This window comes from Filicampus tigris, chromosome 5 (genome assembly GCF_054856515.1).
Source record: "Filicampus tigris isolate MCC_2025a chromosome 5, RoL_Ftig_1.0, whole genome shotgun sequence".
In the NCBI taxonomy this organism is placed as follows: domain Eukaryota; kingdom Metazoa; phylum Chordata; class Actinopteri; order Syngnathiformes; family Syngnathidae; genus Filicampus; species Filicampus tigris.
Window position 1 is genome coordinate 15,765,316 of NC_141221.1, and position 15,541 is coordinate 15,780,856.

Consider the following 15,541-nt stretch of genomic DNA (forward strand, 5'->3'; position numbering starts at 1 on the left):
ACGAACGACGGCTCACATTTAGAAAAAACTTTTCCAGTCCTCAGAATGGAAAAAATGCCTCATGCATATGCCTTGAATAACTCAAAGGGAGGTGCACATTCTTGAAAACAATACAGATTATTTTTGGTCTGCTAACAAGATGTGTTTTTTTTGTGTCTTAGACCCCAGTGTGATATGCTACTCAAACTTGTGACGACTTTCTATTGTTGCTAAAATCAGCTGACTGCGTGGGCCTGATTACTGACACTGTGAAAACCACTGCGGTAAAATCAATTAGCAAACGTGAACCTTCTCACCTTCTCTGGCAGCTGAGACTCCACCTCCTTCTTCAGGCGGCGCAGCAAAAAGGGGCGAAGAACCTTGTGCAGACGCCGAATAATCAAGATGGTCTCCTCCTCGTTGAGGTCCACCTGAACAAAATGTTGTCAATTTGATCTTTTCCATATGAGCTATCAAAGAATGACCTGGCTACCGCAATGGCACACGGGGCCTGGCGGGGGCAGCCAGATCCAAGACACCAAGGGAGAAATGATTGACACAAATTGTAGGTGCGTACTCTCTCGCCCGTCATCGCGAAAGGGGCGTTGAACCACTGCTCGAAGGTGCTGCAGCTCTTGAAGATGGTGGGCAGCAGGAAGTTCAGCAGCGCCCAGAGCTCGGGCAGCTTGTTCTGCAGTGGCGTGCCGGTGAGCAGCAGGCGGCGTGGCGCCACGTAGTGCGTGTTCAGCACCTGTGTCAGTTTGCAGTGGTGGTTCTTCATGCGGTGGCCCTCATCCACGATCATGTACTTCCAACGGATCTGGAAAGGGGACTCAAGTCAGTCATATGGCAACAAATCGCAATAAAATAATGGAAGCCGGAGAAAAACGATGGAATTCAAAACATCTTGATCAAACTTCCACGGCATTCTCGTCCATCGCCTTAACAACCTGTGCTCTTCTTCCTACAAGCTAACATTAGAATCAATGTGAGCCCACATTGAATCTGATGCAATGTTACGATTTTTTTTTTTTTAGCAGGATTCAAAGTTGCATGGGGAAAGCCCAATGGGTTTGTAGTCCATCACCTTAACCACTCGGCTACAACAACCAGTTACTAGATCCTATGTTTATACTATAGTTAGAAGTAGGGTTAGGCGATATATATCGTTATCGATATCATCGTCAATCTTGCGTTCACGATGTGTAATTTTATATTATCGTGTATTATTACTGCCTCTAAAAGCGAGTCAGCCGACGGCCGCAAAGTACGAGGAAATACTGAAAATCAGTGTGCATTGACGGCAGAAGAGGAGGAAGTGGTAATCATTCGCCGAATCAGCGGGCAGGACCCGGTCACGTGACTCTGTCCGCACTGCAGCCGAGCTGTTTCAAATATGTATGAAGTGTCGAGCGGGGATTCATAGCGAGGCGCGAGTCCACGTCGTCCGTATTCTGTAAATGTTTTGGAGTTGACAAGACTGACGTCGGAGGGAATAACATTGTAAGATGTGCCAAAACGGTCACCGTGAAGAGCAATTCTGTTGCACCACGGGCCATATGGATTACGAGGAAAACTTGGCGACCGCGCAAGCACGCTAAACAAAAGCTTAAACACACACACCGAGTTGAACCAACTAATATAAACGCACGCACACACACACACACACTCAGTACTTTAGCGAGCAAGTCAAACGTGACATCCCGGATGATTGGTTAACATTCAGTTTACCGGCACACGCTTTTAGTCTGCATCATTCATAACTAGCCTGTATTCCCGAGGCATGTTGCACAAACTACGGCGGCTTGTTAATGTGACGCCAGGATGCACCCAAACATGAATATAGTCACAAGTTTACATATCACAGCGATGAATGAGTGGGAAAATGCACTTTTCGGTAAATTGCAGTGTTGTCATTCAACTTTATTCTGAATACGGTGGCCAATGTATGAGAATGGGTGTTGTCATGATGACGTCTTTTTTTTTTTCCCCCTCGGTGGGTGACACTTCCGTCACACGTCACATATCAAATACATCTATTTCCCATTGTGATTGCTGTGGTTAACACCTTTTTCTCATTCTGATTGCTCTATTAGTTGGCAGTGGTATTCCAGTCCTTACTGCAGCTCAAAATGTCACATCATTAGGGAATTACAGCAGAGATATTTGAATGACAACTATTCCCAAAAATCAATGTGCAGAGATATTTAAATGACAAATATTCCCAAAAATCAATGTAAGTCTATCCATCCATCCATTATCTGTACCGCTTCTCCTCACAAGGGTCGCGGGGCGTGCTGGAGCCTATCCCAGCTGTCTTTGGGCAGTAGGCGGGGGACACCCTGAACTGGTTGCCAGCCAATCGCAGGGCACACAGAGACAAACATCCGCACTCACAATCACACCTAGGGGCAATTTAGAGTATCCAATCAACTTACCATGCATGTTTTTGGAATGTGGGAGGAAACCGGAGTGCCCGGAGAAAACCCACGCAGGCACGGGGAGAACATGCAAACTCCACACAGGGAGGCCGGAGCCGGGATCGAACCCACGACCTCTGAACTGTGAGGCGGACGTGCTAACCAGTCGACCACCGTGCCGCCCAATGTAAGTCTATACATAATTTTTTGTTATTCATTGTTAAATATTGCCGTCGAATATCATTATGTTTTGCAGAAGCTGTACTTAGCAATTTCAAAGTGATGCTGTTCACAAACGCTGTCTATCCATAATTGGTCTGTTAATCAAGTGCAGATTTAAAAATATTTTTTGTAGAACATCGTCAAATTATCGAGTTTTTTTTCAAAAATAGAGATTTTTTTGGGGGGGGTCCATATCGCCCACCCCTAGTTAAAAGCAATTCTAGCGCAAATTGAAGGTGTGATGCAAAGCTACGGAAAGCACTTACACTGCTGGTGGCAGGATTCTAATGCTGGTGGCAGGATTCTAACCTAAGTGTGGAAACACCATTTGGCTTTTCTAGTACTTCACCTCAACATAATGCTTGGAAGTCATTTTCTGTTACACCCCCCTCTAGGAAGAAGAAAATTGTTCCCACCACCCCAACTCTCCACCGTGACTATAAACAGTATAATGTGCCTATAAAATTGCTGTAAGTACACTGCTGCATAACACTGTATCCGTATTAACATGGATTTGAACGTTTTTAACAGAGGATTTGAACGTTAGCATCAATATTAACCCAAATTGAAAAGCAGGTACATTATGCAAAATTCAGATTTTTTTTTTAATGTTGTTGGCAGGACCACACATCTATGACCATTAGCCTCTCAACTTCAGTGTCCCATCTTTGCTGAGTTCGGTGTAAAAGGCAACTATGCGGTGGCAATGTCTCAAGTAAGACATGCTTTAACTTTAAAATGAGGGAGCACACACTTTTGGGGAAAAAATGCACTGAAAAATAAGTAGTAACTAATTTTATGGGAGGACAGCAATAAAGTTCATAACTCTCCAGAAGTACATTACCAAAGTGAAACTTTTTTTTTTTTTTGGACGAGTTAAAATGTTTACAGCAAAGCAAGTATGAGATAAAAAGTCAATACAGTGCTGCATCATTTCAAGGTTGGTGTGATGGCGTAGTGCTTTACGATTATACCATTATCAACAACCTTCCTGCACCAAAAAAAAAAAAAAAAAAAAAAACTTTTGGACTCCTTTTTGGCATTTAACAAACACGACACATTTCAGAAGAGAGTATTGACAAAGCCGTCTAGAAAGCGCCGCCGACGTTGGCTGAGCCATCTCTCGTAAAGAGGCTAAGGAGGCCTGCGTTCATTTTGGAGTGTGGTGCGCCGGTCGATAAATCAATGACGGCACTTACAGTGCCATCTTGTTGAGCTCGCACCTTGCCTCTCGGAGTTTGAGAAAGAAATAGTTGCACCGCGCCATATGTCCTTTGAGTGACTGACTCCAATATGTGCTTTGAGTGACTGACTCTAATAATCTCCCACGTCCCATTTGCTTGCAAGGGACCAAACAGTGCTTCGAACAGACAAAGTTTGTTCTAAATGACTTTTTGTCTTTAACTCTTGTAGTTAACAGTCATCAACCTCTCATGTCCAATGCTCCAGTTAAAGGAAATATGCCTCTGAAGTTCGAAAGCTTAAAAATTATGAAAAAATCAATCAATATATCCCACCGGGTCGCTGTGGGGCTTCCCGCAGCGCGACGAGAGGCACTAGCCACCAGCTAGCTTGCGAGCTAACAGGAAGCTCCTCAGATGTGACACCGAAGACGTGTTGAAGTGTGTCCACATACAGAAACAAAGACACTTCAGAGAATGTCAACAATTTATTAAACGCAGCAGCAGCAGCAGTATTCATTCAGCTTGTGGCTAATGCTGCATGATAGACAATTAAGCACATCCTTCCAGCTAATTATATGCCCACAATGCTTTGCATTCCGACATATTGCAGTTGCCTGAATAACATAAACTTCGGAATGTAAATAACTAGGTCGAGTTGTTCTGTAAAGTGTGGCATCAAGGGAAAATACATTTTGGCGTGTAGCTAGTTAGCTAACAGCACACTGTAGTGGTAGATATGGGCCAAGTAATTATAAGTAATTAACCAGCAAATGTGCCGGATAGCTACATAGCAAAGGCATGTGATTCTTATAAAGTGGGCCAGAGGTGACTTAAGCGTCACTGGGTCATGGAAAAAAATTGGAAAACTGAAATAGGCAATTATAAACACTTTGAGTAGAGATGTCAAATAATGGCGGTTTTTCGATATTTGCGGTGGGGCTCTGTCACTGGTTACATTTCGTCGCTGTCCTGCGAAAAACACTTATCTCCAATTTTGGAAACTTTTTCAGTGATTTCTGTAATGCGGAAACATGATTCAGGTAAAAATAAGAAAATGGAAAAAAAATGGAGATAAGTGCTTTTCACATGACAGCGATGATTTACTATACAGTAATAACTCCCGGAGAAAATGAATACCACTAATTCACCATTTCCTTTCACAAACATTTACATCGGCACTGACAATAAAACCTGTTGAATCTTGAATAACTGCTTGGAAATCCCTAAAAAGTGTACAAGCTAAGGTGGGGTTCAAAGAGAACATTTCGTCTCACCTTGGCCAGTATGTGCTTGTCCTTGATGATGTACTCGTAGGTGGTCAGCAAAACGTTGAACTTGCCGCTGCGGAGCTGCGGCACCAGTCCCCGGCGCAGGCCGGGGGTACCCTTTTGGAGAAGAAAGGTAAAGATTTTATTTTATTGGGGGGGGTTGCAAATAATGATTTCGATTTTTATGTTTTCAATTTTTTACCTTGTAAGCAATTTTGACCACGGACGGGGCCCACTTGTCAAGCTCGTAGATCCAATTGGATAAAGTCCTGAATGCCAGAAAATCGATGAACATTACAGAGATGCAAGCAATTTCCACCCTGAAGTGAGTCAAATTATTGCATGGTATCAGAGACTTTTGGAAGGTGTTCAAAATTGGCTATCTGTGGTCACCAAAGGAGAAAGAGTGCAATTCGTCCATTTCATATTAAAAGATTACATCTTAGCTTTAATCTGCCTAAATAGTAATTACGGAAGATGGCGTGGTCTTCTGCTGTCCGCACACCCTAGAGAAATACCATCCAATTGAAGTGAAAAGTAAGCTTGAGACAAAAAAGCAGGCAGAATGATGTACAGTAGCAAAGAAGCTAAACAAATAAAAACGGAAGTGAACATAGCAAACGTTGGCGTCTCTTATTTACTCTTAGTCAACATGAGCATTTCGTAAACAGGCTAACAAAGTGGAATGACTACGTGAACATCAAAGAGTTACATAGTATGTGAGCATAAGAAAGCTCCAGTGTGAAATTCATATTTGTATGGTAATTAGGCTGAGGCGTGCAGCCAAATCAGCACATTGCTTGGGCTGGAGTGCCGTCTAAGGATTGAAGGGATTAATGGTGGGCAAAAACAGTGAGAGATAAATTGATGGTTTCGTTAAGGGGAAGTCAACCCAAACATTTTTTTCAAGTATATGTTCTATGAAGGCCCACTAGTTGAAACAAGGCAATACGATTAATATGAAATATTAGTTAAAGCGGAAGTCAACCCAAACATATTTTTTTCAAGAATATGTTTTTAGCCATCTCAGGGAGCGGCCATTTTGTCACTTCTGTCGACTGAAAATGACATCACACACTCTCCTCAGGGCTCAGATAACGACCAATCACGGTTCACCTGTTTTGTGATGCTGAGCTATGATTGGTTGTTATCTGAGAGATGGCTAATAACGGGTGGATTTTGTTGCTTAACTCATATTCCACAAACACAATATTAATCAGAATGCTGTGTTTCAACTAGTGAGTCAGCATAGAACCTATTCTTAAGAAAAATATATTTGTGTTGACTTCCGCTTTAAGGCCAATGAAAGACTGAGGAGCTTGTTTGTGTGTTTTAATCTTGCAAAGTTTTGCACCGCCTCACTTGAAATGGAGTATTGGTAATTCGGCAGCCGCGTTTGGTTTGGCGCGTTGAATACCAATTTAGCGCTTTGTTCCTTTAAAAATATCAACTCATTCATCACGCTACCGCCGCTTATCTGAGGGAGAGGGAGGGGGGAGAGAGAGAAGGAGAGAGGGAGAGGGAGAGGGAGAGGGGGAGAGAGAGAGAGAGAGGGAGAGGGGGAGAGAGAGAGAGAGAGGGAGAGGGGGAGAGAGAGAGAGAGAGAGAGAGAGAGAGAGAGGGAGAGGGAGAGGGAGAGGGAGAGAGAGAGAGAGAGAGAGAGAGAGAGAGAGAGAGAGAAGGGTTCCAATTTCAGGTTTCAAGGCAGGGGTAGGGTATCAAATTTGGATTTTTATGGCTGGTTTGGGATTTCAAAGTAGAGTTATTATGGTGTCAAGCCTGAGTTAGTAGTTGAAACAAGGGGTTAGTTTTCAAGTTAAGGTTTGGGTTTCAAGTTAGCATTTCAAACTCGTTTTTTTCAAGACAGAGTTTAGGGCTTCAGTGCTGTACTGCCAAGTGTGAGAAACGCCCTCCGCATCAATCACTTGAGAAAAGCCTTTTGGGCAAAAAACAGGTGGGTGAGTACTGACGAGAGCGGCACGATGATGAGATAGGGTCCATTGAGCCTCTTGTGCTCCATCAGGTACGTGATGAGGGCGATGGTTTGGATGGTCTTGCCCAGGCCCATCTCGTCAGCCAGGATGCCATTTAAGTTGTTGTTGTACAGGGACACCATCCACTCCAGGCCTTGAATCTGAACATGAGATGCAAGAGAAGTGTGATGTCCTTGTTAATAACGCTCCCTAGTACACAAATGACAACACCAAAGTGTGTTTGTTTGGAGGACATGCTGAACATGAAAGAGATAACTGCCTTTAAGGGGAGAAATATCAAATAGAGGAAAAATAGCAAAGTGGAGGCGTGGCCATCGGAATAGCAAATTAGAGCAAAACTGCTCCCTTCCCAGATGACTAACTCGTACATACTGAATAAATAAAGCTGCTTAGCATATAACAGCTGGAGAAAATACATCAACCACAAAAAGCCCATTTGCTGGAAACACATGTGAGGCTCAGAGGATTTGCAGGGGTTCCGTCAAAGCCTTCAAAATTGCTAACAAAACCAAACCAAAAAAAAGGGTCTTAAGAGAGGACAGTGTATCTCACTAGACCTCATTAACGACAGCAGAACATGATTACTGAAAACTCCAAGAAGGAGGTTTGCGTGTACGGTGATTGTCCACAGGGTTAGGGTTTCGAAGTAGGGTCTCAAGCCAGAGTTGAGGTTTCCAATTAGGGTTTTCCAGACTGCGTTAAATAAGATGAGTTTCAAGTCGGGACGAACCATTACCGACATTGTTGGTGTCAGTGTACTGTAGGTCTGGACTGATATTTATAAAATTATTCCGATACTACAACACTGATACCACTTAACCAGCCTGATATATATACATGTATGGGCAGGTGGAGTAGGAGCCATGTCAGCCGTGTGGATAGATTAAGGTAAATACAGTTGACAACACTAAAGTTGACAACAAAAAACGCAAAGCAAAATGGATGATGATCATCTCCTAGTCCAGTCCAATGCCAGATGTGTTGCTTTCAAGTTCAACGCCACTGCTGCGTGCCCCGCCTTCCTCCATCTGTGTGCCCTCTTGCAGCCCCTGGATTCCAGGTGGATCTTGCCAGCAGCATAATTTTGTCTCAAAGATTTAGCCATTCAAGTTTATGTATATAATGACGTAAACCTCATGCAGGTTCAAATTTACAGCAGATATTTCTGGGAAGCTTCTCTTAAATCTTCTCATAAAAAATATTCTACCATTCAGTTTTTTAAATGAGAGTCCAGAGTAGAGCGAATGATATGTATCAGCAAAAACTCAAACGTAAGTTTGGTAATTGTGCTGCAGAGCAAGATGAACAAGGTTGATTCTCAGGTAGGTCAGTGACTTCTGGTGCAGAATTGGATTCTGGCTTTGGTGGCTCAAACATGTTGGGGATTTGTTGGCATTAGAAAGCTGCTAGACAAAAGCAGCGTCACTTGACTGAAAGATGACAGATGAGCAGGGCGTGGTTTTCAGGGCATGCAGTGGACATTTCCATAGCATTTGAGAGCGGACACAAGGGCTTGATCTGTCACAGATTTGAAGACTCATTTTATATACTTGGTGATTTTTTTTTCAAATTTGGCAGGGTTGAAGAAAAACTGAAAAAAAAAAAACATTTTCCAGTTGGGAATGAAACCAATTATTACTCAAACTGTATGAGTCAATCCAGCAAAAAACAAGGAATTAAAACAATTTGAGAGAAACAATCTATTATTTATATAATTAAAGAGCTGAAGTTGGAAATAACAAAATCAGACAAAAATAAACATCCTTGGGGACTTTTGACAACATTTGAATTAACAAAGCTAAAATGCCATAGCGAGGTGGACAGAAATGAAAAAGAGCCCGGAAGGTTTACAAGCTGTGTCCAAGTACTTGGTTGGCAAGTCTTTCAGTGGGTTTAATAGGACACCCAGACATCATTATAGATTCAGGTGCATCCCTGTTTTTTTTTTTAGAGTCTGTTTTCTCACACAGACACTTGTGATTTATGGCAAGCTCCACGTTCACTTAGATACGGTATGGAGGAAGCCCCTCTGGGAAATAATATTTTTCAACCTCACGATAATTGGATGAGTAGCCTAAAATGCATAAAATGTTCCAATTGGATCATTGCCGTTGTGTTTTATTAATTTTTCTTCTGCGATGATGTTAGCTGTCAAGATGTGGAGCGGCGTGTGCTCTTTAATTGGTCGACGGTCTCTCTGTGAGCTGACATTGCGCTGTGCCCTTTTGATGATCGGAATCCAGCCCCCGTACCACCTCGCCGTCAAGCATCCCCCACTATCTTCTCATTGTCTCGGAGGGGCCGCACATCACGTCGGATCGCAGCCTTCATTACTGGGTCGTGCTTGAATAACTTTGAAAATAAAATGCCAAAGCAACAGCGAGATAAAACGTGCTCCGGTTGAAGCGCCGGTAAACTTTTAATATCAGTATATAATTTAGAGCATGACATTCAGCGTATAGAATTTAGAGGTTGACGTTCAGCGTGAGCGCATGTATTTGTTCACAAAAATTTGGTCAGTTGCACATGTGGCTGTGAGTCCCAGCAAACCCAAGGGAATAGGAAGAACTATAGGAGGAAGAAAGCTGAAAAAGTACTAACAGCATTTAGAAACATTTTTCTCATGCATCTGAATGCTGGCCATCCACTTCACCCACCCCACCCCCTCCAGACCAAGCACAAGTACCGTAAGGCCATTTTCCAACCTTTAGCAATGTTATTCGTCGAACATACCGTTAGCCACCTAAAGCTTTTGCTCAGGTTCTTTGCAAGTGAGGTAGGGTGGACTCTTGCAAGTCTTGAAAAACGCAATACCTCCACAACTAAGTGCAATTTATTGAGAAACAAGTCTATGAATTTCCAGGGACTTGAAGTGGAGCCACCTTCTGCTGACTGTGGAAAATAATTACCGGGTACATTTTAATTTAATAAGTGCTCTGTTGGCTGCAGAAAATCAAAGATAGGATAGGGCGGTGTTTGTTTTATGGCCACGAGGGGCCCCGTGTCTATGGATGCAATTTATCAAATGATACAAATGAAATTATTGTAAATTATTTTGTGGCCCACCAAAATACCGTTTATAGACTCCCAGTCTGAGTTGGAGAAACCCTCAAGCCCCACCCCCCAGTTTGGTCTTGGCCAAATCGCCCTCAAAATTTAGAGTGAAAAAAGCTCAGTTTTCAGAGTTGCCATGTCATCTGGTTGCGGGTTCACAGAGAAACATTTGCACTGCCCGCATGTACCTGGTAGTGTTTGAGCGAGCCGTTAATCAGAAGAGACGACTGCTTCTCTACCCTCTCGATGACGGCGTGGGCCACGCCGTAGTAAGACTGCAGGCTGGCCTCGTCTGTCGGCACGCTGTATTCATCGTCCACGTCCTGCTTGGCTGACCTGAACATGTGTGTGTGTGTGTGTGTGTGTGTGTGTGCCAACATCAGACTCACATCCTCCATTCCATTATTATTTGCTGCTTGTTAAAAAAGGAAGAACAGGAATACAATACTCGATAATGTGCTTGGCCTCTCCGAGGTGATCTTCTATGGTCTTGTCACTTTCACCCTTAGCCGCCTCTTCTTCTTCCTTGTGACATAAAATACATTTCAAGGACCAATGAGTGTGTATGTATTACAAGAAGTAGTTCTGATGTAGAGTACAGCATTAAGAGGGAGCATCTCTGAAATGTGTACGGCTACAGCCCCCTAGTGGATTAGAAGTGTGGAGTTGTACTATACAGGATTCTGAGAATCCTTTCGGGCTAGGGTTTTTGTTTGATGGTGTGCCGCAACATTTTTCTAACCCAAGATATGTGCCTTACATAACTATTGCATTGCAAGAGACATTTATGACTCACTGACCTCCTCCTCAAACTCGGATCCACTCTCCTCGCTGTCCGACCTTGGCGCAACTTCGTACCTGTGGTAAGTACGACAAGCTATCACTTCAACGGTTAACGCAGTGTATTAATGAGCAGAGAGACCCAGAAACTAAATCCAAAAGCACCGCGAGTCTCCTCACCCGGGGTTCATCTCGAGCCAGGCCTCCAGCTGACTTGATTTGGGTGCGTCAGTACCCTGCAAAACTTTGCCCGTCTCCGTCTGGATGACCTTCACGGGCAGCTCACTCATCTGGCTGCTCTCGTCCATGGGCTGCAAGCGCACCGCAAGGAGGAACACGTTATGTCATTTACGTATGTCTTATTTCCATTTCCGTAGCGAGCTAAAGGACACTCTACCTGTGTTCCGCCGGACAACCCGGGAAAATCAATCCAACATGATGATTAAGTGCTAATTGAAATGCGCATTAGCAACCATCGATCGATTTGCCGCTTTCACGACTGCCCGCAATAAAAACAGATAATGCACAGAGGTAGGAAGGAACTTGATTAAAAAAAAAAAGGTTCCCCTGTACAATGACAATATTATTCAGACAATGACCAACGTTTTTATCTGGCCTACAATTTGAATTAAGTAATTTCTTCAACCTTGCCTCGCTGGTTCTCCATTTACACTGTACACAAATACTAAATCCTTGTCCTAAACGTGTTATCATGAGCTGCTGGGTCTCAGCAGACGAAATTTAAGATAAACAACCGCATTAAAAAAGCGCCGCTTAGTGAACTGGCCCATGAAGAAGACAAAGTTATTCCAGGCCGAAAGAAACACATAATACTCTTAAATCACTTTTGAATTTAAAGTAGCTTTGCGAGTTGGCTTGTGTGAGCCAGAGAAAGATAGTGCAGGGAAAACAGATAATGTGCAAGAAAGCAGCGAGAAAATTGGCCGTTGAAGCTGTTTAGCCGGTCAAAGCGTTTTTTTTTTGTTGTTTTTTTTCTCAGAGCCACTACATGAGTAAAGAAAGTGCACACGTATGAGGCAGGCAAGCGGTGAGGAAACAAGTTCGGGATAAATAGATAACGCAATGCTTTAAAAAAAAAAAAAAAAAGATAAAAAAAGAGAGGGTTAAAGCAGCTTTGCTTAAAAAAAATATATTCAGAGCAGCTTTGTAAGTGGAAAGAGCGGCTATAGGCAAGTTTAAATAATGTTGTGTTTGAAAAGATGGAACACCCGCTGGTTTACCTCTCCATCAGGTCCGATGGCACTGGTGCCTTCGCCGCCTTCGCCGTCAACTTTCTAGACATAGAGCACAGTCATGTCATCGTTTTGGGTCACAATAGTCATCATTTTGAAGTCTCTGATCGTTGCATACTGCCTTCTTCTTCTTCTTCCGTCGTTTTTTCTCCTTTGCCGCCTGTGCCGCTTTGTGCTCGTACACCAGTGTGGTGAGGTTGGCCACGTACTCGTCTGTCTGCTGCAGCAGGTACGCCAATCGCTTGTCCTTCTTCTGGTCGATCAGTTTTCGATAGCCCTCCTCGTCCTCCGCCTGGAATATGAACGGAAGGAGCGCCGTTATCAATTGCTCCAGGAGATGCTTGTAATATTATTTCTTTCCCAAATGAAAGTCTCACAATATTTTCAGACAGTTTTGCGTATTTCATAAACCAAGACCTCCAGAGGGGGAGCCCAGGCCTCCTCATAATGTCGTCCCAAAAAGCGCATGTGCAAACGTTATTTTTTTAAATTATTATCATTATTATTAATTTATTTGTTGTTGTCAAACTTTGACTCCACACTTCAAACCAATTATCAGTACAGTGAAAATGAGTCAAAATCGTTTCAAAGTGTGCACCCTTCAATTTTCTACTTGCGCCCCAAAACTGTCATGTTAGGGGCCACTGTGCTCCTAGTAAAAAAAAAATTTTTTTTAAAAAAAAGAAAAGTGAATCTGGAACCCAACATATCACAGTGATTCGAGGTTGTTACCATAAGTCTCCTCATTCTCTCCTTCTCAATCCTCTCAGTCTCTTTCTTCTGCTCCCGCTCCGTGTTGGTGTGCCAGGTGGCGATGGCTCGAGTGAGCTTCTGCATTTTCCCCGACATGGAGCGGTGGTACTCCTTGAAGTCTTTAGCATGCTGGAGAATACTGTTAAGGTACTCCTGGAGGGAAGAAAAAAAAGAAAATAATCAGAAAGCTTGACATATTGGTGCTATTCAGCTCATGCCTCAATTTTGACACAACAGTTTTCTTTTCCCAACCTGGTGCTTCTGCCGGCGCTTCTTCTCCTGCTCCAGCTTCTGCTGCTTCTCCAGCTTCTCGGTCATGCGGGCCTCCCGCAGTGTCTGCCGCTTGCTGCGGCGGTACGCCTTGGAGTTGAGGGCCGTTTCCAGGGTGGTGTCCCGACGCATGCATGCCACCACGTCCTGCCTCAGCTGGGGAGAAAGGCATATGGCAGAAGAATCTCCAAAGTCAATACATTTTATGTTGGGCATTATTCAAATCTCCAGGAACTCGTTTTTTTAACGGTGTATAACTTGCCCGGGCAAGTTTCCAGGTAATGACGTAAATCCCCCGGCATAGTATTCCAGCGTCCCGGGACGCTTGAATGTTAGTTAGCAAACTTAAATGAATTGTGCCCCACATTGGTGGTTCTAATGTATTGGGAATGTATATAAAAATAAATATGACTCAAATACAAAATGCTCTCCAGCTCAACTGAGGAAAAAAAAGATGCCCAAACCTGCCGCTGGAAGTTGAGGAGCCGCAGTGCCTTGAGCTCCACCGTGGCCTTGGTCCTCAGGTCGGGCGGAAGGGAGCCCGGCAGACTCTCCAGTTCTTGGATGCGATGCGCGATCCGAGCCTGCAGCCTGGTGGACATCATTATGAAAGCGATTAATCGAAACGAACGATCAGTTAAGGGCAGGGGTGTCAAACTCCGGTCCTCGAGGGCCGCTGTCCTGCCTGTTTTCCATCCCTCCCTGCTGCAACACACCTGTTTCAAATGATCAGCTCATCAGCAAGTTCTGCAGCAGCCTGATCCTGATCCCGATCGTTTGAATCAGGTGTGTTGGACGAGGAAACCTCTACGACATGCAGAGGAGCGGCCCCCGAGGACTGGAGTTTGACACCCCTGGTTTAGGGCTACAAAGCTGTCCTTTTACCTGTACTCCCTCTCCTGTAGGATGCCCACCGGGTCCAGGCCCTGGGGCTTCTGAATAGGTGTGACGCGGTTCTGCTTCTGCTGCATCTGCAGCATGGGGGACACCTGCTGGCCAGCTGGTTGAGGGGCCATGGAGCCCCCTGGCAGAGCCCCCGCTGGCATAGAGGCGGCTTGGGGGGGTGCGGGTGACGGGCGGCCGCCACTCACAGGTGGGATGTGCTTGGGCGCACCGGCTTGATTGTCACCGCCTTGGCCTGAAGAAGAGGAAGCTTTAGGTCATTCAAAATGATATTTTGGAATCAAGGAATTGTTGTTCATAGTGCCTTGTGAACACAGGACTTCGGATTTGAGTTTCACCTGTTTGTGCTATTTGGAACTCAAGTCAAAAATGTTCTTTGTTCTGTGTTGCCACTAGTATAAACTTGGCATTCCGACTGATATAGTGTTCGTGGAATAAGAATTAAGCAGATGAAATCCACATCAAAGTGCCGTTGGGCAAACGCCATGGCTCACATGTGTCCTGGGTTTGGTCACATTATTGAACAAAAAAATCCATACTCTGACTTTTTAAGACCTGAATAAAACTAATATGAAATTTTACTCCATTAGCTGTTGGCTGGAAGCCAAATGCTTCACACTTAACCAATGCTGAGTTTCTCAAGGAGTCACTGACGCTATTGTGCTTTATTCGCCTGACCTCCGTACATGCAGAGTGGGTTCAACTCCCACTCGGTACTGGTGTGAAATCGAGTGCCAATGGTTGTCTGTATGTACATATGTCCCGTGACTGATTGATGACCAATTCAAACTGTAGTCTACTTTTGCCCGAAAGCAGGCTTCTCAGTGGCCAAAACAGTCTTAGATTTTAGGGGTCGAGCACTGCCTTTCGTGTTTGTATTAGACAGCCGGTGCATGTATTTTGATGTTTTTAGAGACTTTTTCTGAACCCCCGAGTGAAGATACTGATAAAAAAATGCATTATGGGAGAGAGTTTGATGTTATTGGGTGGATTTAACCCAAAAATAGTGATTTGCTGTCTCCCTCCATTGCATTGGAGTGACATCAGCTCAATTCAAAAGGTGAGGACTTTATTATCTTTTGGTGAGGACGCCAGGAAAAGTGAAGGTGTGTTTTCGTGCAAGGAATTTAAATTTGATGAGTCTATTACTAGAGACAGTCTTGAAGTATCCTTTTCATTCGAGCGGGGAAAACCTTGGTGGGTTCAAAAATGTTTTGATTCACTTTTGAGTGCTACAACAATTGCTCAAAAGCTGTGTACAAGTCCTGTTACCAGTACTAGTGTGGAGGTATTCAATTCATGAGCATGATGCTTTTTTTTTTTTTTTTTTTTTTTGCCTGGTGCGACTTATAGTCCGACGCAATTTAGTTCGAAAAATGGGGCACACTTTTCAACGAGTAAGCGTGGATGGGGCGTCAATACAAGTCAGGCTTTTTAAACCGGTGTAATGACTAATTGATC

The 15,541-nt window shown here is 43.9% G+C and overlaps 1 protein-coding gene across 2 annotated transcripts in view; it reads right to left on the reverse strand.

The window, feature by feature from the left end:
* The window catches only part of smarca2 (SWI/SNF related BAF chromatin remodeling complex subunit ATPase 2), a 37,551-nt gene that overhangs the window by 16,958 nt on the left and 5,052 nt on the right, over positions 1–15,541 (reverse strand). Inside the window, exons 6-20 of one of the 2 annotated variants that reach the window (XM_086030313.1) lie at positions 14,063–14,315; positions 13,642–13,768; positions 13,160–13,333; positions 12,887–13,060; positions 12,276–12,446; positions 12,143–12,196; positions 11,082–11,212; positions 10,922–10,979; positions 10,570–10,646; positions 10,310–10,457; positions 7,044–7,207; positions 5,276–5,342; positions 5,080–5,190; positions 557–799; positions 297–410 (exon numbers count right to left, since the gene is read on the reverse strand). In XM_086030313.1, the coding sequence (XP_085886439.1) occupies positions 297–410; positions 557–799; positions 5,080–5,190; positions 5,276–5,342; positions 7,044–7,207; positions 10,310–10,457; positions 10,570–10,646; positions 10,922–10,979; positions 11,082–11,212; positions 12,143–12,196; positions 12,276–12,446; positions 12,887–13,060; positions 13,160–13,333; positions 13,642–13,768; positions 14,063–14,315 (2,066 nt within the window). Of the gene's footprint in view, positions 1–296; positions 411–556; positions 800–5,079; positions 5,191–5,275; positions 5,343–7,043; positions 7,208–10,309; positions 10,458–10,569; positions 10,647–10,921; positions 10,980–11,081; positions 11,213–12,142; positions 12,197–12,272; positions 12,447–12,886; positions 13,061–13,159; positions 13,334–13,641; positions 13,769–14,062; positions 14,316–15,541 lie in introns of both variants that reach the window. The other variant, XM_086030312.1, reaches the window with a different exon arrangement.